Raw genomic sequence first — 23892 nt, forward strand, 5'->3', positions numbered from 1 at the left:
ACCGACGTTAGTGGTTGGACCGGTTATGCCTGATTCTGAAGATATTTAAGAACGATAATGAGTATTTAAAGTTCCAGTTCACATTCCCGTAGGCGAATTTTAGTAGTTACCGCTCTTTTTTGCTCAACGTAATGAATATTTATCTTCTAATTTTTTAGAAATGTGAATCCAGAACAATCTTGGAGCACAGTGATCACTATGCATGCAAGCTTCGCTCACATAGCGCGATGCTGCCCCTGGTGTATAGAAGCGGCATCTTATGACTTAATGATGACTTTAGAACTTCTTAGTCCAAGTTCACGTTGATGCGCTGCCTTTGTCATCCTCCATCTCCTATTCCGGATGTAACGTTGAACGTGTTCCGTCTATTTGCTCTCCTAGGGCCAACTGATGCATGATACTGTTGCTTGTCATGTGTTGAGGGTAGTTTTCATAACTGGATTATCCGGGATCTTTCTGAACCATTTGTGTAGTCGCCTCTTGAGTGTTGCAGGGGTGAACTTTTTTCCTCTCAGCACTTTTGGCTAGGCAGTAAACAGCTTCGGTCCTGCCACGGACAGTGTTCCCTCACAAAGAGTCTTCACTCTGGCCAGGGCTCGGTTACAAAATGTTGGAAACCTGCACAGTCTCCCCCTCTTTTCGTTGTAATAAGTCACTATTCTGGGGTCTCATTTTCAAAGTTGGGAGCCAGTCCGGTTGTTATCTTCCAAGTGCACAATATGATGTACCTCTTGCTTCTCTTCTCCAGCGAGTACAGTCCCAGGTGTTTTAAACTGTCCCAGTAGTTCAGCTCCAGCTCCCTTATACCGCTGATCCTGGACGTAAAGGTCTGATGGACTGACTCCAGTTTCCGCACCTTGAGCGACGCCCAAAGCTGGCAGCAGTATTCAAGATTGGGGAGCACGAGTGCTCTGAAGAGTGTAATCATTGGTGCAGTTTCTCTCGCTCGATATGTTCTCCAGATTCATTCCGCTCGATATGTTCTCCCGTTGTTTGATTCGCGCGACTATTTCCTCGATGTGGTCATCGAATATGGCTTTGGTACTCATTAACACTCAGAGGTTTTGAAGTAGTTGCTTCTCCTCAATTTCTGTGCCATCTGATGCCGATTAGCGATGTTTCAACCCGGTCTCCGTGCCAACTCTGTATCTCATCACTTCGAACTTGGTGCCGTTGCATTGCATGTTATTCACTAGGGCCCAATCGTAGATTGTCGACAGGTCAACCTGTAACCTCTCGTAGTATAGGTCATCTCTGATCCTCTTCAGTACTCTTGCGTCGTCCGTAGATGACGATACAGATAGGTGGGTAAGTTCTGAGTCAATGTCGGCGATGTGGTCCCAGAAGAGGATCGACCGAAGCACAGAGCGCATGTGGCACTCCGCTTTTAACCCTCGGTTCTTTTGATATCGAGTCTCCAATTGCGACAGCTTGGACTCTTTCTGTAAGGAAGTTGTGTATCCATTCTAACAGGCTTCCTCATACCTCCAGCAGCCTCAGCTTCCTAAAGAGCACCCCATGGTCAACTTTGTCAAAAGCTTAAAGCAAAGCCCAGGTAAACCTCGTCTACGCCAGCTCCCTCCTCCAGTAGGGCCACTAGTCGGTGATGGTGCTCTAGTAACTGTGACAAAAAGAAACGGTTTCGTTGGAACCCATGTTGCCCATTATTAAATAATCCAGCCTCTTACATATACTGCACGAGCTTCCTGCCTGACCACTACCTTCTCGAAAACCTTGATCACCTGCGAGTTCAAGGCCACAGGTCTGGTATTTTGGGGTCTGTCGCTCCTACCTCTTTTGTGAATTGGCGTTAGCAGTCCTATTTTGAGGCCCTCAGGAATAATTCCCTCCATCATCTATATAGGCTTTCCAGAGCATAGTGTTGTGAGTGGTGCTTTCAGTGCTCTATAACACAATTTTTCAACAGCACTACCGGAATTCCATCGGGTCCTGGTGCTAAAAGCGTCGCCAGTTCTTTGATACTTATTTTTAAATCTTCTGCTCCAAACTCGATGTTCTCCAACCCCCTTCCGCCTGGAAACTCTTGGAGAACTTCGATTTCATTCTCCTGTCTTGAGTAGCGGAGGTTGCTGTTCACTGCTTCACACTGCGATCCCAGTAACTCACACATGCCCTGGTCATCTTCGACATGGACCTCGTTATCCTTCCGCAGGCCATCTTGCGTCTTTATTTTAGCCTTGGACTTGGCGTATTTGAAAAAAAAATACTTTTGGTTCTCTGATGACCTCAATTACTCGCTCCTCAGCAGCTTGTTCTTCCATGCTGTGCGAGTCCTGCAACTCGAGTTCAGTTTCCTGGTGCAAGTCAACTAGTCTCGCTCTCCTCAGACTACTAGTTGATTAAGCTATTTGTCTATTTAATTGCGCGCGTTTTCTCATGAGAATTCGTCGGTCTCCCGGAATGTTGCGGACTTTAGGGCCTGATTCTTTTGGGGTATGACGCTCACACGCACACCTGTGCTAGTTTCTCACATAGTTTTGTGTAAATTTCATCTGCATTATTCTCGAGAAACTCTTCTCTCCAATCGATTTCGTTAAGTTCTTTCCAAATTGCCTCCTATTGCGTTCTTATAGAGTGTGGAAGTTTATCTAAATATGGTTCCAGTTCTCTTGGTGTATATACCTGGGTTGGGTTTCAATTCCAATTGTCGTATCCACCATCATCAGGCGGGGGTCGGACAGTGAGGTCTCATCAACCCTAACGTCACCACCATTCTTTCATTAGTAGTAAAGAAGACATTGAGGATATTGTGTTCTCTTGTCGGCAGCCGTACTGCTGACTGAGCTACTGTTCTGCAGCAAATAGGCCCAGTGGTAAAAAAACAAAAAAGGGTGGCCCAGTGGTTAAAGTTCAGAGTACCAAGATTTGAGCAGAGAGGTGCGGGTTCCATCCCAGCTCTATGCGCCAGTTTCTGGTCAGAATCGGCAAGGAGGCCGGGCGGTTAAGCAAAGCAAAATTGAAGCAGTGAGTTTCGCGTTCGAGACCGCAACAAGCCGCGAATATTTGGCGATGTTAAGAATCGGCGACAGCCCTACGGCCTAATAAACGCTGAAACCGCTACTATTATTATATTATTATTATAAACTTCACTCCTTAAGCTTCTTGACTTCTGTCACAGTCATCAATCTCTATATAAGCCGCCAGGGTTTGCCCAACGGATGCTGGGGAGATTGAAGCCCCCCGTTATCAGGCTGGAGGCTGGATCACCCAGTTCAGCCACCCTGGTCTCTATTTCCTTAATAGATTGTATCTCAATGTATTAAATCCCTGGAACAGACTTAGAATTAAATCATTTACTTTCCCGTTTCCTCAGAACGCATTTTGCCCAAGACGGTGAAACTAATGCTGTACTGTTATGATAGTATGAGCTTCAGTACTATTAAATTACTGAACTAATATTTTATGTAAAATTTTAAAAAAATATCAAACTTGTGATGATCTGAATATCGCCAAACTTGTAATGATTTGCATTTCATCTTACTTGTAATGATCTGTATTCTCTTTTCGGCCGTTCAATAGTGAAATTATAGTACGAATGGAACTTTTCGTCTACTACTCGACATTGATGTTTGATCGTCGCGTTTTTCGCCCGGCTCCCACAGACGTTAATCGCTCCTGGATTACAAATCCATGTACATCGTGGATTATGAACCTTTTGATCTAATGACATAATAGATTACAAATTGTCTGACATCATGGATTACAAATCGCCTTATATCATAGATTAAACACCGTTAGACATAATTGATCAAATATCTTTGAATAACTCGATATCATGGATTTGAAACCATGTATATAAAATTTATGCGTCGGTTGGTTTCACCAATCACGCGCACCTGCATGCCCATTTAACGCCATTGCAGCACATATTTGCCACATATGCATATAAAACGATAATATTTATTGATAGAAATTAATACCGCTGTGCACCCCGCCTAATATGGTAATGCATGCATTCGATTGTGCAAGCACAATCATCATATCTGTCCACAATCTGGCCGCGAATATGCGCAGCCCAAATACTCATAGTGTTCAGTCAGCGATATTATGAGTACATGATCGCACTTTCGCTATCTTTTACTCACCATTTCGAGGATTTCCCTAGCTTCAGCTGCAATTGCGAACGAAGCGTTGATCCTGGTGTATTGGTTTATCTTGTCGTAAGTTGCAATAGCTTCGCATTTTGACTCTGAATGATAGCTGTTTAGAAGAGAACCTTCAAGAGATCTTCGCTGGGATTTGATTTTTGAATCAAATTTACTTCTGTAAATCTCATACGCCTTCTTGCTGGTCTCATCGATTTCGACACGCTCCATCACATGAAAAGGAAACGTTGTAAGTAAGTTGTTCTCGCAAACTTTAACAGATGAAAGCTCCCGTGAAATGTTTATCTGAATAAGGTATATATGAACAGTACATGTTAAGTTGAGGTTTCATTAACGACCAGAAAGTACGTCTTATTGACAGTTTACTTACTATTTTTCTCTATTCGGCGAATTAGGCTTTTGATAGGAATTGAAAACTCAAATATCAGGTCTCCAAGGGACATTTTATTATAATTTACGCCGATTCGAATGCAACTTCATTCATTATCAAGTAGGGGAAGAGTTTTGCAACACTTGAATTTGAAATTTTGTAATGACGTTAGTACAAACATAGGGTATTATGGATATAAACTGAAATAAAGCTTGAATTACGTGAAGAGTTTCAATGTCCTGACAAATTACTAAGCTCATCCCCTACTTGATAATGATAGAAGTTGCATTCGAACCGTCGTAAATTATAATAAAATGTCCCTTGTAAACCTGTTTGAGTTTTTAATTCCCATAAAAAGCCTAATTTGCCGAATAGACAAGAACAACACGGAAATTTTCAATAATAAATATTCTCTGGTCTTCAATGAAACCTGCAATAAAGAACAACTTCTGCCAATCTACACCAATCGTAAATTGAGGCAAAGCATCCGCCAAACCTCCAAATGTGCTGTACAATCACGCAGGACCTCAATCCTACCTCGGCCATCGCCATGTTGTTGTTCTTCTCAACATAGGTCCTGAAGAGTTCTTCAATCTTCTGAAAAAATTTTTGCTCATTATGATTGCAACTTTATTCACTTCCTTCGTTTTATTTTTTAGTCCACAGTAATTGCAGTATTTTGAAATATCGTGAAAACTAAAGGGTTATTATTCACGAGCACATGTTCTGGCATTGCAATGCTTCTCTCCTAAAAATAATGGAATTTTGGATGGCTTAAAATATATGGAAGAGAAGATAGACTCCTAAACGAACTAGATTATCGTGAAGCTTTTCACGTATAATTCTGCTATAGTTTGGCATTGTAGAGGAAAATGATGTCGAGGCAACGGTATTATGGAAGTCAATGATGGCGATGAGACAGCATTGTGGAGGTAAAGGATGACAATGTCGGAGTAGATATAACCCAAGTAGACGGTGTGTTAGCAACAGAAGAATGAGGATCGTTACTGATACGCCTAAAAAGTAAATAATAATTTCCGAATGTGCATTATTTTAATATTTTTCGTAATAACAACATAAACATGGGAGCAAATAATTTTTTCAGTGCTTTCACAAAAATTTTTCAAAAAATAATAATAATTATTTTAATAATATAATTAGAGCAAATAATTTTTTCAGAAGGGAAAAGAAGGTGGTTCAGAATGCGAATCCAAAAATTATATCAATGTTGCTTTCCGAGCTTTAACCATCACTTAACCATAACCAAGGAAAAAACATGGACAATCACAACAATGATGCAATGTGTAAGATTTTTGTGAGTAGTTTTAGATGATGATTGATGAGACTCAAGTTTCATCATATATCATCTGGACTCATCCTCGTTTAACATGACATGGAAAGTTAACTCATCCTCGGATTTAACATGCCATGGAGATTATTCGGTTCAGTTATACTATCAGCTGCACGTATGAGCAGTAATAAGTTAAAAATGCGATGAAATTTGATTTTGTAACGTAAAATGTTCAGCCCTACTACTCATCACTCAATTGGAATTGTTGTGAATCTGGACGTGGAGCTTGCATGCAGGCTGGCACGATGAAAGCCACAGGAAGCTTTTTTTTTCATCGAGTTCTTCGAAACAATAAGTGGTTTTATCGAAACCAATCAGCGATCAACGACAATTAGTTAATAAATCTAATTAAATTAGTATAGGTTGGCTGAATTTGTTCCTTTGAGGCAGGTTTCATTAAAGACCAGAGAATTTGTTTTGGCGACGATTTTCTTATTAGTTTTTTTCAACATATCGAACAATATTTTTCGTTTGGACAGGTAAATCTAAAATCAGGGTACCGATGGACATTTTTATTTCTCATATGATGGACATTTTATTCTGCTCATCTGAAAGTACTTGATTTTCAATTTCGCAAAGATTGTAGTACTATCTTTTGCTGAGTACTATTTGTGCGAAATCGAAAATCAAGTACTTTTAGATGAGCAGATCAAGCCCGAATTGTACTGCAGGTATGTCGATGATATATTTGTTGTTCGAGATGAAGAACTGAGGAACCTATGAATGGCCTTCGAAATGAATTCTGTCTTGAAGTTTACCTACGAGCTCGGAGACAACCGCCTTTTTTAGATATAGTCGTCCAAGCTAAAAATAATTCGTTCGTCGCCAAAGTATGCCGGAAACCCACAGAAGTCGGGAGAGTCCTGAACGCCGCCTGCGAATGCCCAGAGCGCTACAAAAGAAGCGCAATACGTGCTCTCATCCAACGAGCTCTCAAAACCTGCTCGTCTGAAAATGACTTAAATACGGAGCTGAGAAATTGCACAAGAATCTAAGTCAAGAATGGATTTGCCAACAGAACAATCGACGCAGAAATCTCAAAACTTCGATCGAACCAATACAGTCGCAACAACGAACCAGAGACTGACGCAAACGTCACAACCATCTACTACGAGAATCAAATGACCAGCGGTTATATAGCAGATGAACGAATCCTCCAATCCATCGTTCACAACAACATCGTGAACACAACTAACAATAAAATCAAACTACTGATCTATTATAAAAACAAGAAAATGCAGAATCTCGTAATGAACAATAACCCCTGCAAAAAACGGGAGTTTTCCAAAAGACCAATGTAGTCTATAAATTTTCTTGCAATAGAGAAGGTTGTAGACTTCTCCCTATAATATGGACTACATCGGACTCACAACTACGACATTAAGCCAACGTCTTGTCACCTTCAGTCTGGTGGACCAAGGAACCACCTGATAGAAGCCCACAACGAGACCATCACTCGTACGGTGCTGGAAGAATGCACCAGCGTCGTCATGCGAAGCCCCGACGCCAACCGACTCGCGATAGCTGAAGCCCTCATCATTAAGGATAGGACCCCAGCCATCAACCTACAAGCTACTGGATTTGTCAGAACCTTGAGACTGTTTTCGGAGTAATTTTTGCTGTTTTGATTTTTGTTCATCTTGATATTTTTGTGACAAGGCATTATTTCTACCCAATTTTGTTTTTTAGTAGTATCCTATTTACATGCTTTTGTATTTATGTCGACAAAAATTTCGTAACTCAATGCGCTTTTTACCTTGATAATGAATGATTGAAATATTCGAAACGTCGTCAACGAAATAAAAATGTCCATAGGTACCCTGATTTTCGATTTACCTGTGCAAACGAAAAATATTGTTTGATATGTTGAAAAAACTAATAAGAAAATCGTCAATAAAACAAATTCTCTGGTCTTTAATGGAACCTGCCCAAATCTAAGTAATTGAATAAATGCGTTTGAGAGCGGCTAAAATAAGGTCAAATAAGCATTGACGTTCAAAATTCACACAATTATAGTGCAGTTAAACGACGTTAATTGGTGGTTAGACCGGTCATGCGTGATGCTGAAGCTATTTAAGAACGATCATGAGTATTTAAAGATTAAGGTTGCGTGGTCACATCCTCGTAGGCAAATTTTAGTAGTTACCGCTCTTATTTCTTCAACTTGATGAATATTTATCTTCTACTTTTTTTAGAAATGTGAATCCAGAACAATCTTGCATCACAGTGATCACTATATATTCAAGCTTCGCTCACATAGCGTTATGCTGCCGCGGGTGTATGGATGTGGCATCTGTGTACTTTCTCATATTCATTACACACATTGTAACATACACTAGATTATGCTTGGTCATTCGAAACTGCCAAATTCTACCATCTACATTATCACGACAAAGTTGTCATTTTTCCTATAAAGATTGAGTATCATAAAATTGCAATCATATAGTTAATCACCTATTTTTTATTACTGTCGGTGAAAACTTACCGGTAATTCTACTTAGATTGTATCTCATTGTTTAAATACCAGAAGCAAACATAGAATTAAATCATTTACTTTCCCGTTGCCTCAGAACGCATTTGGCCCAATACGTTGAAACTAATGCTGAACCGTTATGATAGTATGAGCTTCAGTATTAAGTCCATGCACCAACATTTTATGTAAAAATTCTGAAGAAGTATTAAACTTGTAATGATCTGCATTCCATCTTATTGGAATGATCTGTATTCTCCTCTTGGCCGTTCAATATTTAGTTTATGGTACGAATTGGACATTTCGTCTTCTATTCGACATTTATGTTCGATCCTCGCGTTTTTCGCCCAGCTCTCAAAGGGCGTAGAATGCTCATGGATTACTAATCTATGTACATTATCTATTACAAACCCTTGAATCTAATGACATCGTAGATTATAAATTGTCTGACATCTTGGATTATAAATCGCCTGATATCATTAATTATACACCGTCGGACATCGTGGATTACATATCTTTGAATTTGAATATCATAGATTTGATATCAGGTATATTAAATTTATGCGTCAGCTGGTATCACCGATCACGCGCGCCTGCATGCTCATTTAACGTCATTGCAGCACATATCTGCCACCTATTCGGACAAATCGGTAATATTTATTGATAGAAATTATCACCGCAGCGCACCCTGCGTAATAAGGCAATGCATGCATTTGGTTGTGCAAGCACAATCATCATATCTGTCCACAATCTGGCTGCAAATATATACTGCCCAAATACTGAGAGTGTTCGGTCAGCGATATCATGAGTACATGATTGCAATTTCGCTGGCGTTTACTCACCTTTTCAAGGCGGTTTCTAACTTCGGCAGCAATTACAAACGAAGCGTCGTTTCTGGTATATTGGATTTTGTTGTCGTAGGCTGCAATAGCTTCGCTTTTTAACTCTAAATGATAGCTGTTTAGTAGAGAATCTTCAAAAGATCTTCGCTGGGAGATTTTTGAATTCATTTTACTTTTGTAAATCTCATACGCCTTCTTAATTGCTGGTCTCATCGATTTCGACACGCTCCATCACATGAGAAAGAAATGTTATAAGCAAGTTGTTCTCACAAAATATAAAAGTTGAAAACTCATGTAGAATGTTTATCTGAATATGGTATATCTAAATAGTTCATCTTAAATTGAGGCTTAACATCAGCCAAACCTCCAAGTGTGCAGCACTATCAGGACCTCAACCCTACCTCGTCCATCGCCATGTTGTTGTTCTCCTCAACATAGGTTCCGAAGATTTCTTCAATTTTCTGAAAAAGATGTGGCTCATTATGATTGCAACCTCATTCACTTCTTTCGGTCAAATTTTTAGTCCACAGTTATTGAAGTATTTTGCAATATCATGAAAATGAAAGGGTTATTATTGATGAGCACACGTTCAGGCACTACAATGCTACTCGCATAAAAACAATGAAACCTTAGAGAGCTACAAATATATGGAAGAGTTAATAGACTCCTAATCGAACTAGATTTTCATGAAGCTTTTCACGCATAATTCTGCTATGGTTTGGCATTGTAGAGGAAAATGATGTCGAGGCAACGGTATTGTGGAGGTCAATGATGGCGAGAAGACAGCATTGTGGAGGTAAAGTTTGACCATGTCGGAGCAGATAACCCAAGTAGACTGTATGTTAATACTAAAAAATGGGGCCGTTACTGGGACACTTACAATGCAAGTAATAATTTCTGTATGTGCATTATTTTCATATATATGGTAATAGCAATATAAGCATGGGAGCAAATGATTTTTCAGTGCTATTGTGCCAGTATATGAAGCGGGAAAAGAAGGTGGTTCGGAGTTTGAATCCAGTAATTATATTATCATTGCTTTTCGAGGTTCGGTCAGCGATAATAACTATATTATCAGAAATATTATAAGCGTTCGGTCAGCGATATTATGAGTACATGATTGCACTGTCGCCGGCTTTTACTCACCTTTTCAAGGCTTTCCCTAGCTTCAGCGGCAATTACAAACGAAGCGTCGTCTCTGGTGTATTGGTTTATCTTGTCGTAAGCTGCAATAGCTTCGCATTTTGACTCTAAGTGACAGCTGTTCAGAAGAGAATCTTCAAGAGATCTTCGTTGGGATTCGATTTTTGAATCCATTTTACTTCTGTTAAGCTCATATGCCTTCCTGCTGGTCTCATCGATTTCGACACGCTCCATTGCATGAAAAGAAAATGTTGTAAGTAAATTTTTCTCACAAACTTTAACAGTTGATTGCTCGCGTAAAATGTTTATTTAAACATGGTTTATTTGAATAGTTCATCTTAAGTTGAGGTTAAACATCTGACAAACCTCCAAGTGTGCAGTACAATCTGGACCTCCATCCTACCTCATCCATCGCCATGTTGTTGTTCTCCTCAGCATAGGTCCCGAAGAGTTCTTCAATCATCTAAAAAAAAATGTTTCTCATTATGAAAGCTACTTCATTCACTACCAGCGGTTAATTATTTTAATCCATAGTTATTGAAGTATTTTGAGATATCGCGAAACTAAAGCGTTATTATTCATGAGCGTTTTCATGTTAAGGCGTTGCAATGCTACTCTCGTAAAAACAATTAAACCGTAGATAGCCAAAAATATATGAAAGAACTGACAGATTGTCATGAAGCTCTGCAGGTTTGGTTCTGCTGTTGATTGGCATTTTAGAGGTAAAAAATGGTTAAGCAATTGCATTATGGAGGTCAATGATGGCGAGGAGACAAGCATTTTGGAGGTAAAGGATGACAATTTCGGAGTATAGATAACCCGAGTATATAGACGGTGTGTTAGCAGCAAAAGAATATGGGTCTTGTCTTGACATTGTGGGAGTGGTTAACTTAAGTTTCCGTGCTTTTCAGCCAGATTCTCTACTGCCATTTGTTGCAAAAATTCGCTCTCTTTAAAGGGGTAGTATCCTTCTTAACGAAGACTGAATTAAACTCTGGGAATTCACTTAGTTTTCTCGCAGCCTTATTTAAGAACATGTCCGATCTGAGCTGTATCCTGCGCATTCACCATCAGCGGTCTCCAGGTGGTAGCATTTTTCGATCGCAGCCTCTTGCATGCCGTTATATCTACAACGACGTTAAGTGCCTCGGCACAACAATCGGTAGTAAACGCAGTGTCATCAGTTACTCTCACACTCGTCTCCGAAGCATTGCTTTCGTAAACGCCAAACCAAACAAACATAGCGTTATATGCTGCCGCGGGTATATGGATGTGGCATCTGTGTACTCTCTCATGTTCATTTCACACATAGTATCATGTACTAGGTCATGCTTGGTCATTTGAAACTGCCTAATTCTTTCATCTACATTACCTCGAAAAAGTTATCATTTTTCTTTTAATGATTTAGTATCATAAATTCCAATCACAGTTAATCACTTATTTTTCATGGATGTCGATGATAAATTACCAATGATTTAAGCTGGTTGTATCTTAATGTTTAAATCAAAGAAGGAAACCTTAGAATTAAATCATTTACTTCCCTGTGACCTCAGAACGCTTATTTTTGCCCAAGACGTTGAAACTAATGCTAAACTGTTATAATAGTGTGAGCTTATGCGTGTTATGTCCACGCACTAACATTTCATGTAAAAATTCTGGTAAAGTATTAAACTTGTCATGATCTTCATTCCGTCTAACTATATAGCAATGATCTGCATTCTCTTCTTGACCGTTCAATAGTTGAATTATAGTACCAATTGGACCTTTCGTCTTCTGCTCTACATTGACGTTTGATCGTCACATTTTTCGCCAGCTCTCAAAATACTTGAATCTCTCTTGGGTTACAAATCCATGTACATCATGAATTATAAACTCTTGAATCTATTGAAATCATATATTACAAATTTTCTGTCGTCACGGATTGCAAATTGCCTGACATCATGTATTTCATACCGTTGTGCATCATGGAATACATATCTTTGAATCACTCGATATCATGGATTTGTAACTTGGTATATACAATTTATGCGTCAGCAGGTATCACCGATCACGCGCGCCTGCATGCTCATTTAACGCCATTGCAGTACATATCTGGCACATATCCAAACAAATTGATAATATTTATTGATAGAAATTATTGCCTCTGAGCTCTATGCCTAATACGGCAATGCATGTATTTAATTCGACAAGCACAATCATCATAACTGTCCACAATATGCCCGAGAATATACACAGCCCTATTACTCATAGAGTTCGGTCAGCGATGTTGTGAATACATGATTGCACTTTCGCTGGCGTTGACTCACCCTTTCAAGGCGTTCCCTAGCTTCAGCTGCAATCGCAAACGAAGCGTTGTTTCTGGTGTATTGGTCTTTCTTCTCGTAAGCTGCAATAGCTTCTCTTTTTGACTCTGAGTGACAGTGGTTTAGAAGAGAATCTTCAAGAGATCTTCGCTGGGGTTCGATTTTTGAATCCATTTTACTTTTGTAATGCTCATATGCCCTCTTGCTGGTCTCATCGATTTCGAAGCGCTCCATCACATGAAAAGGAAATGTTGTATGTAAGTTGTTCTCGCGAAGTTTAACAGTACAAAGCTCTCGTAAAATGTTTATCTGAATATGGTATATCTGAATGGCTCATCTCAAATAGAGGCTAAACATCCGCCAAACTTCCTACTGTGCAGTAAAATTTATACTTCCACCCTACCTCGTCCATCGCCATGTTGTTGTTCTCCTCAACATAGGTCCCGAAGAGTTCTTCAATATTCTGAAAATATGTTGGTATTATGATTGCAGTTTATTCAATCCCTTCGGTCAATTTTTTGAGGTTTAACCATCACTCAACTATAATCCAGGAAAAAATATGGATGATCACGACAGTGATGCCATGAGTAAGATTTTTGTGAGTAATTTTTGATGATGATTGTTGAGACTCAAGTTTTACCATATTCCTTTTGACAAGCAGTTTAATTCGTCCACGGGTTTAACTTGCTTTGGGGATTATTTGGTTCAATTATACGATCAGTTGCACGTATAAGCAGTAAGGAGTTAAAAATACGTTGGAATTTCGATTTCTTAACATAAAAATGTTCAGCCCTACTACTCATCACTCAATTAGAACTGTTGTAAATCTGGACGTTGACCTTGCATGCAGGCTTGCACGATGAAAACAACAGGAATTAAGCTTTCTTTTCATCGAGTTCTTCAAAATAATAAGTAGCTTTACCAAAACCAATCAGCGATTAACCGCAAATCGTTGATGAATTTAAGTAACTAACTAAATGCGTTTGAGCATAACTAAAGTAACGTCGACAGGCATTGACGGTCGAAATTCACACAATAGTTAAATGACATTGGTAGTTAACCGGTTATGCGTGATTCTGAAGAAATTTAACCCTCTACCGCCGTACGTCACTCTCCACGAACATAATTTTCAACGTAAATTATACGTAAACTATTGAGTGTAGCGGCCTGATGACGTTTATACGCAACAGAGAACATTTTAAAGTTGTCGTACTTGGCAGTAACCATCAGTGCGTCATTTTGCCCTCACTAGAACGTATCCTTTTTGGAAAGAAGGCTTGTGACAATATTTCACCGGTTACTCGTGTCAGGCGGTAGAGGGTTAAGAACGATCATGAGTATTTTAAGATTCAATAGCGTGTTCACATCCCCGTAGACAGATTTTAGTATAGTGCTCCTTTCTGCTCAACTTGACGAATATTTATCATCTACTTTTTTAGAAATGTGAATCCAGAACAACCCTGCAGCACAATGATCACTATATATTCAAGCTTCGCTCACATAGCGTTATGCTGCCGCAGGTGTACGGATGTGGCATCTGTGTACTCTTTCACGTTTGTTTCACACGTTGTAACATGTACTAGATCATGCTTGATCATTTGAAACAGTCAAATTCTTCCAACTACATTATCTCGACAAAGTTACAATTTTTTCTCATAATGATTAAGTATCATAAATTCTAATCACAGTTAATCGCTTATTTTTCAAGAATGTCGATGATAAATTACCAATTATCCAAACTAGATTGTACCCCAATATTTAAATCTCAGAAGCAAACTTAGAATTTAATAATTTACTTTCCCGTTACCTCTGAACGTTTTTTGACAAGACGGCGAAACTAATGCTGAACTGGTATGATAGTATGAGCTTCATTATTAAATCCCCGAACTACTATTTTATGTAAAAATCTGAAGAGATATTAAACTTGCACTGATCTGCCTTCCATCTAATTTGTAATGATCTGCATTCTCTTCGTGGCCGTTCAATATTTAAATTATAGTACCAATTGAACCTTTCATCTTCTGCTCGACATTGACGTTTGATCTTCGCGTTTTTCGCCAGCTCTCAAAAATTAAGGACTTGAATCTCTCCTGGATTAAAAAGCCGTGAACATCATTGATTATAAACCCTTAAGGGGAGCGTCTACCCTAAAATTGAAAATTTTCACTTTTTCGGTTTTTATATCCAGAAACGTTTAGTTTGGTATCTATGCTACATTGAGCGCCTATTGCAGTGCGCTCGGTACTTTGTCGCTCTCTCCTCAACATTCACACTTTTTGTCACGGAAAACCTATCTCCTCCTAGAGTTTTGAAGCTACAACAATGAGACATATATCAATCAATTTGCAAATAAACTATCTACAAAATGTTCATCCCGGTTTTTCTAGTTTCATTATAGTTTGAATTTTATTCGGCAAAAAGAGGGGGGTGGCGGGGGGAAAATCGAAAAATTTCCGAACATTTTGGAAAAATGTCCTCACTTCCACAAAAATTGGAATTTCAAAAAAAAGGGGATGAACATTTTGTAGATGAAGACCTCACGCATCGAATGATATGTGTTTCAATGTTGTAGCTTGAAAATCCTAGGACTAGATCCATTTCTACAGTACCCCCTTTTATAGCCGTTTTCTAAGAATTTCACGTTTCGTTTTCTTTCATTTTTTTCGAAAAATTCACACGAACAAAATGCAAGTTTTTTTCCATTTGACATATGTGTACCAAGTTTCAGAGTGATTCGACTGTAAATAGCCGAGATAATTTTTAGGGTAGACGCTCCCCTTAAATCTAATAACACCATAGATCGCCAATTGTCTGGCATCGCGGATTACAAATCGCCTGACATCATCGATTACACATCTTTGAATCACTCGATATCATGGAGTTGTAACCTGGTATATAAAATTTATGCATCGGCTGGTATCACCGATCACGCGCGCCTGCATGCTCACTTAACGCCATTGCAGCACATATCTGCCACCTATTCGAACAAATCAATTATACATATTGATAGAAATTATCGTAGCTGCGCTCCATGCCTAATAAGGCAATGCATGCACTTGATTGTGTAAGCACAATCATCATATCTGTCCGTAATCTGGCCGCGAATATACACAGTCCAAATACTAAAAGTGTTCGGTCAGCGAAATTATGTGTACATGATTGTACTTTCGCTGTCTTTGACTCACCCTTTCAAGGCTTTTCCTAACTTCGGCTGCAGTGGCAAACGAAGCGTCGTTTCTGGTGTATTGGATTTTCTTGTCGTAAGCTGCAATAGCTTCGCTTTTTGACACTGAATGATAGCTGGTTAGAAGAGAATCTTCAAGAGATCTTCGCTGGGATTCGATTTTCGAATCCATTTTATTTTTGTAAAACTCATATGCCTTCTTGCTGGTCTCATTGATTTCGACGCGCTCCATCACATGAAAAGGAAATGTTGTATGTAAGTTGTTCTAGCAAACTTTAACAGTTGAAAGCTCTCGTAAAATGTTTATTTAAATATGATTTATTTGAATAATTGTTCATTTTAAATTGAGGCAAAACTACCGCCAAACCACCGAAACTGCAGAACAAGCTGGACCTCCATCCTACCTCGTTCATCGCCAAGTTGTTGTTCTCCTCAGCATAGATCCCGAAGAGTTCTTCAATTTTCTGAAGAAAAAATTTTTGCCCATTATGATTGCTACTTCATTCACTTCCTTCTGTCAATTTTTCAGTCCATAGTTTTTGAAGTATTTTGAAATATCGCGAAAACAAAAAAGTATATATCATTCCCGAGCACACGTTCTGGCATTGCAATGCTACCCTCATGAAAACAATGAAGCCTTAGATAGTTACAAATATATGGTAGAGTTAATACATCCCTAATCGAAATAGATTATCATGAAGCTTTTCACGCATAATTCTGCTGTAGTTTGGCATTGTTGAGGAAAATGATGTCGAGGCAACGGCATTGTGGAGGTCAATGATGACAATGTCGCAGCAGATAGCCCAAGTAGACGGTGTGTTAGCAACAGAAGAATGAGGGCGGTACTGATACCCCTAAAATGTAAATAATAATTTCTGAATGTGCAATATTTTAATGTTTTTGGTATTAACAATACAAGCCTGTGAGCAAATAATTTTTTTCAGTGCGGCTGTGCCAATATGAGGCGGGAGAAGAAGGTGGTTCAGAGTTTGAATCCAATAATTATATCATCGTTGCTTTCGAGGTCTAATCATCACTTAACTATAACCCAGGCAAAAATGTGGACAATCACGACAGTGATGCCATCAGTAAGATTTTTATGAGTAATTTTTTATCATGATTCATTAGCCTTAAATTTCATCATATTTCTTGGGCAGGTATTTTAATTTGTTCTCGGGTTTAAATTGCTATGGAGCTTATTTGGTTCAGATAAACAATAAATTGCATGTGTAAGCATAAATAAGTTATAAATACGATGAAATTCCTTTTCTCAACGCAAAAATGTTCAGCCCTACAACTCATCCCTCAATTGGAACTGTCGTGAATCTGGACGTGGACCTTGCATGCAGGCTTGCGCGACGAAAACCACAGGAAGCTTTCTTTCCGTCGAGTTCTTCAAAACAATAAGTGATTTTACCAAAACCAATCAGCGATCAACCACAAATTGTTGATGAATCAAAATATGTTACTGAATGTGTTTGGGAGCTAATAAAATAACGTCGGCAAGCGTCGGCGGTCTAAATTCACACAATTATAGTGTAGTTATATATAGAATATTTATCTTCTAGTGTAGTTAAACGACGGTGGTGTAGAGGGGTTATGCGTGATGCTGAAGATATTTAAGAACGATCATGAGCATTTAAAGGTTCAGTTGCGTGGTCACATCCTCGCAGGCAAGTTTTAGTTGTCACCGCTCTTTTTTGCTCAACTTGATGAATATTTATCTTCTACTTTTTCAGAAATGCGAGTCCAGAACATCCTTGCAGCACAGTGATCCCTATATATTCAAGCTTCACTCACATAGCTTTATGCTGCCGCGGGTGTATGGATGTGGATTCTTTGTACTTTCTCATGTTCGTTTCACTAATTGTGACATGTACTAGATCATGCTTGGTCATTTGAAACTGTTAAATTCCTCAATCTCTCGGAGGGGTAATTTTTCCTATAATGATTGAGAATCGTAAAATTCCAATCACAGTTAATCACCTATTTTTATGGATGTCGATGAAAAATTACCAATGATTTTAACTAGATCGTATCTCAATGTTTAAATCCCTGAAGCCAACTTAGACTTAAATCATTTACTTTCCGGTTACCTCTGAACGCATTTTGCCCACGACGGTGAAACTATAGCTGAACAGTAATGACAGTATGAGCTTCAATATTATGTCCCCGTACTAACATTTTACGTACAAATTCTAAAGCAGTCATGAACTTATATTGATCTACATACCATTAAAATTTTAATGATCTGTATTCTCTTCTTGGCCATTCAATATTTAAACTATAGAACGAATTGTACCTTACGTCTTCTACTCGCCATCGATGTTTGATCGCCGTGTTTATCGCCCAGCTCACACAAGACGTGAATCGCTCATGGATTACAAATCCATGTATATCAAGGATTAAAAACTCTTTAATCTTATGACATCATAGATTACAAATTGTCTGACATCATGGATTACAAGTCTTTGAATCACTCAATATCATGGATTTGTAACCTGGTATATACAATTTATGCGTCGGCTGGTATCACCGATCACGCGCGCCTGCATGCTCAGATTTGACGCCATTGCAGCACATATCTGCCACCTATTCAAACGTATCGATAATATTTATTGATAGAAATAATTGCCTCTTCACTCCATGCCTAATATGCCAATGCATGCATATGATTCTGTAACAACAAACATCATATCTGACCACACTCTGGCCGCGAATGTACACAGTCCAAATACTAAGAGTGTTCGGTCAGTGATGTTATGAGTACGTTATTGTAGTACTTTCGCTGCCTGTGACTCACCCTTTCAAGGCGTTTCCTAACTTCGGCTGCAGTTGCAAACGAAGCGTCGTTTCTGGTGTATTGGATTTTCTTGTCGTAAGCTGCAATAGCTTCGCTTTTTGACACTGAGTTATAACTGGTTAGAAAAGAATCTTCCANAAGCGTCGTTTCTGGTGTATTGGATTTTCTTGTCGTAAGCTGCAATAGCTTCGCTTTTTGACACTGAGTTATAACTGTTTAGATAAGAATCTTCCAGAGAATTTCGCTGGGATTTGATTTTTGAATCCAATTTACTTCTGTAAAGCTCGTATGCCTTCTTGCTGGTATCTTCGATTTCGACACGCTCCATCACATGAAAAGGAAATGTTGTTAGTAAGTTGTTCTCTCCAACTTTAACAAATGAAAGCTTTCGTAAAATGTTCATCTAAATATGGTATTATAGAATAGTTCATCGTAAATTTAGTCTAAACATTCGCCGAACCTAAAAAAATGTAGTACAATCTGGACCATCATCCTACCTCGTTCATCGCCATGTTGTTGTTCTCCTCAGCATAGATCCTAAAGAGTTCTTCAATCTTCTGAAAAAATATTGCTCATTATGATTGCAACTCCATTCACTTTCTTCGGTCAATTATTTGGTCCACAGTTATTGAAGTATTTTGTAAAATCGTGAAAATTTCAAGATTATTGTTCACGAGCCCACGTTCAGGCATTGAAATGCTACTCTCCTATGAAAAATGAAACTTTAGATAGCTACAAATATATGGAAGAGGTAATAGACTCCTAATCGAACCAGATTGTCGTGAATCTTTTCACGTATAATTTTGCTGTAGTTTGGCATCGTAGAGGAAAATAATGGCAAGGCAACAGCATTGATCGTTGATAACTTTAACCATCCAGAAATAGACTGGGCAGATGAATCTTCTTCAAGAGATGGGAATCACCCAGCATCCCTGTTCTTGGAGTCAATGCGAGACTCATCTTTAATCCAGAACATCACCAAGCCAACCCATTTTAGGGTTAAACAAACCCTATATATACTAGATCTAGTGTTTACTAGTGAAGAAGCAATGATAGATGAGCTTCGCCACGAGGCTCCATTGGGCAACAGCCACCACCTGTCATTGTTTTTCAGTATTAAGTGCTGTGCAGAAAAGTCTCTTCGGAAGCGTGAACGTTTGAACTTAGCGAAAGGCGACTATGATAAACTCATTGAAAAAATGAATGCGGCGAATATTTCGGACTGTATTAAGGACAATAATGTGGCAGATTCATGGTCGTTTCTCAAAGACACAAATATGTCTGCAGTTGATGCTTGTGTACCCAAGATTACGCTTGGAGGAGTCAAAAGTCCCAGTGGATGACCAGTGCAGTTAAGACTCAGCTAAAGACCAAGAAAGAAGCCTACAAGCGTTATTTACGAACTCGCAGCGATTCTGATTATAACCTGTATGCAAGAGCTCAAAATCGAGCTAAAAAAGTCTGTCGCACTGCAGTGAAAAATTTCGAAAAAATATTGCTAAAAATGCAGAAAAGAATCCGATAGCCTATTTTTCGTACGCTAGTTCGAAGTGTAAGACAAACGACGGAATATCTGATTTAAAAGTAGACCAACGAAAGTTTTCCTCTTATGAGGGCAAGGCTAACATTCTTAATCAGTTCTTCAGCAGTGTGTTCACAGATGAGGACTTGAACAGTATTCCAGATATTGAGGAGCGCCCAGTCGGCTCGAAGTTAACGGGTTTTAATATACACAGAGAAGAGGTTCTCAAGCGCTTGGTAGCTCTAAATCCCAACAAGTCATATGGACCAGATGGCTTCCGTCCCAGATTGCTCAAAGAATTAGCAACCGTTCTGGCCGGCCCATTGGCAGTATTCTTTCAAAAAACCTTGAACGAAGAAACTGCCGTCCGACTGGGAAGAAGCTCAAGTATCACCATTGTTCAAAAAAGGTGACAATTAAAAGCAGCCCCGGCAACTATCGCCCTGTCAGTCTGACAAGTGTTGTTTGTAAGGTGATGGAATCTGTTGTGAGGGATATTACTTAACTATAACCAAGGCAAGAATATGGAAAATCACAGCAGTGATGCAATGCATAAGATTATTGTTAGTAATTTTTGACGATGATTGATGAAACTCAAATTATAACATATTTTTCTGAAGAGGCAGTTTAAATCGTCCTGGGCTTTAACTTGTTACGAAGATTATTTAATTCGGTTATACTGTTATACGATCAACTGCATGTATAAGCAGTAATAAGTTATAAAACAGCCATAAAAACAATGGAATTCGATTTCTTGCAATAAAAATGTTTAGCCCTACTACTCATCACTCAATTGGAACTGTCGTGAATCTAGACGCGGACCATGCATACAGTCTCACATGATGAAAACCACAGGAAGCTTTCTTTTAATCAAATTGTACAAAACAATAAGTAGCTTCACCAAAGCCAATGGGCGATCAACCACAAATCGTTAATAAATCAAAGTAATTACCTAAATTCGTTTGAGAGTGGCTAAAATAACGTCAATGTGCACAATGTGCATTGACAGTCAAAATTCACACAATTATAGTGTAATTAAACGACGTTGATGGAGCCCAGTTATGCTTGATTCTGAATAAATTTAAGAACGATAATGAGTATTTAAAGATTCAGTTGCGTGGCCACATCCTCGTAGGCAAATTTTAGTAGTTACCGCTCTTATTTCTTCAACTTGATGAATATTTATCATCTACTTTTTTAGAAACGTGAATCCAGAACAACCTTGCAGCACAGTGATCACTATATATTCAAGCTTCGCTCACATGGCGTTATGCTGCCGCAGGTGTATGGATGTGGCATCTGTGTACTCTTTCATGTTCGTTGAATACATTGTAGCATGTACTAGATCATGCTTGGTCATTTGAAACTGCTAAATTCTTCCATCTACATTATCTCTCGAAATTTGTCATTTTTCCTATAATGATTGAGTATCATAAAATTCCAATCACCGTTAATCACCTATTTTTTGAATGTCAAATGGAATGACGTAATAAAAAATTACCAATGATTCAGAGCAGAGTGTATCTCAAAGTTTAAATCCCTGAAGCCAATTTAGAATTAAATCATTTACTTTCATGTGACCTCAGAATGCATTTTGCCCAAGATGGTGAAACTAATGCTGAATTTATATGATAGCATAACCTCCAGTAGGAAGTCCCGGCTCTAACATTTTTCGCAAAAATTCTAAAAAGAATTAAACGTGTAATGATCTGCATTCTCTACTTGACCGTTCAATATTTAGACTGTACTAAGAATTGCCCTTTCATTTTCTACTCGACATTGATGTTTGATCGTTGCGTTCATCGCCCAGCTCCCAAAAAATTTGAATCGCTCTTGAATTAGAATTCCATGTACATCCTGTATTGTAAACCCTTAAATATATGTACAAATCATCTAACATCTTGGATTACAAATGACGTGACATCATAGATTAAATACCGTCGGACATAGTGATTACAAATCTTTGAATCACTCAATATCATGGATTTATGGATTTGTAACCTGGTATATACAATCTATGCGTCGGCTGGTATCACCGATCACGCGCGCCTGCATGCTCATTTAACGCCATTGCAGCACATATCTGCCACCTATTCGAACATATCGATAATATTTATTGATAGAAATTAATGCCTCTGAGCTCCATGCCTAATGAGGCAATGCATGCACTTGATTGTGTAAGCACAATCATCATATCTGTCCACACTCTGGTCGCGAATATACACAGCCCAAATACCCAGTGTTCGGTCAGCGATTTAATGAGTACATGATTGCACTTTCGCTGGCTTTGACTTACTGTTTCAAGGAATTCTCTCACTTCGGCTGCAGTTGCAAACGAAGCGTCGTTTCTGGTGTATTGGATTTTCTTGTCGTAAGCTGCAATAGCTTCGCTTTTTGACACTGAATGGTAGCTGGTTAGAAAAGAATCTTCAAGAGATCTTCGCTGGGATTCAATTTTTAAATCCATTTCACTCCTGTAAAGCTCAAATGCCTTCTTGCTGGTCTCATTGATTTCGGCACGCTCCATTACATGAAAAGGAAATGTTGTAGGTAAGTTGTTCTCTTAATCTTTATCAGTTGAAAGCTCTCGTTAAAGGTTTATTCAAATATGATTTTTTTGTATTGTTCATTTTAAATTAAGTCAAAGCATCCGCCAAACCTCCAGATGTGCAGTACAATCTGGACCTCCATCCTACCTCGTCCATCGCCATGTTGTTGTTCTCCTCAACATAGGTATTGAAGAGTTCTTCAATTTTCTGAAAAAATGTCGCCCATTATTACTGCAACTTCATGCATTTTGAGAAATAAAGGATTATCATTCACGAACACACGTTCTGGCGTTGCAATGCTACTCCCATATAAGCAATGAAACCTTATATAGATACTGTACAGCTACATATACATGGAAGAGTTAATAGATCCCTAATGGAACTAGAATATCATGAAGCTTTTTGCGTTCAATTCTGCTATAGTTTGGCATTGTAGAGGAAAATGATGTCGAGGCAAAGGTATTATGGTATGGAGGTCAATGATGGCGAGAAGACAGCATTATGGCTGTAAAGGATGACAATATCGGAGCAGATAACCCAAGTAGACGGTGTGTTAGCAACAGAAGAATTACTCGTTAATGATACGCCTAAAATGCAAATAATAGTTTCTGAATGTGCAATATTTTGATATTTTTGGTATTAACAATACAAGCCTGTGAGCAAATAATTTTTTTCAGTGCGGCTGTGCCAAAATATGCGGCGGAGAAGGAGGTGGTTCAGAGTTTAAATCCATTAATTATATCATCGTTGCTTTTCGAGGTTTAATCCCATCACTTAACTATAACCATGACAAAAATATGGATAATCACGGCAGTGGTGCCATGAGTAAGATTTTTGCGAGTAATTTTTGATGATGATTTATCATATTAAATAATAAATCATATATATTAAATTACAATATATTTTTATGGACGGACAGTTTAACTCGTCCTTGGGTTTAACTTGCTATGGAGATTATTTGATTCTGATAGACAATTAATGGCACGTGTAGGCATAAATAAGTTATAAATACGATGAAACTCGATTCCTTAACGCAAAAAAGTTCAGCCCTACAACTCATCCCTCAATTGGAACTGTCGTGAATCTGGACGTGGACCTTGCATGCAGGCTTGCACGATGAAAACCACAGGAAGCTTTCTTTTCCATCGAATTCTTTAAAACAATAAGTAGCTTCACTAAACCAATCAGCGATCAACTACAAATTGTTGATAAATCTAGGTATATAACT

The 23892-nt window shown here is 38.6% G+C and overlaps 2 protein-coding genes across 2 annotated transcripts in view; both read right to left on the reverse strand.

Moving 5' to 3' along the window:
* LOC108667479 overlaps positions 1 to 10478 on the reverse strand; it is a 34342-nt gene extending 23864 nt beyond the window's left edge. The window contains exons 1-5 of the mRNA XM_018154514.2: positions 10307 to 10478; positions 9562 to 9621; positions 9161 to 9386; positions 5035 to 5094; positions 4107 to 4331 (exon numbers count right to left, since the gene is read on the reverse strand). Coding sequence (XP_018010003.2) covers positions 4107 to 4331; positions 5035 to 5094; positions 9161 to 9386; positions 9562 to 9596 — 546 coding nt within the window. The 5' untranslated portion in view covers positions 9597 to 9621; positions 10307 to 10478. The remainder of the gene's footprint in view (positions 1 to 4106; positions 4332 to 5034; positions 5095 to 9160; positions 9387 to 9561; positions 9622 to 10306) is intronic.
* LOC125177590 lies at positions 9750 to 18664 on the reverse strand. Its single transcript, XM_047879582.1, has 8 exons — positions 18594 to 18664; positions 16195 to 16254; positions 15792 to 16016; positions 13010 to 13069; positions 12610 to 12834; positions 10707 to 10766; positions 10307 to 10531; positions 9750 to 9764 (listed from the first exon to the last, which is right to left on the reverse strand). The coding sequence occupies exons 2-8, from the start codon at positions 16201 to 16203 to the stop codon at positions 9750 to 9752; spliced, it is 819 nt and encodes a 272-aa protein (XP_047735538.1). The 5' UTR covers positions 16204 to 16254; positions 18594 to 18664.
* Between the last annotated feature and the right edge of the window lie 5228 nt (positions 18665 to 23892).

This window comes from Hyalella azteca, unplaced genomic scaffold (assembly GCF_000764305.2).
Source record: "Hyalella azteca isolate HAZT.00-mixed unplaced genomic scaffold, Hazt_2.0.2 contig3356, whole genome shotgun sequence".
Classification (NCBI taxonomy): domain Eukaryota; kingdom Metazoa; phylum Arthropoda; class Malacostraca; order Amphipoda; family Hyalellidae; genus Hyalella; species Hyalella azteca.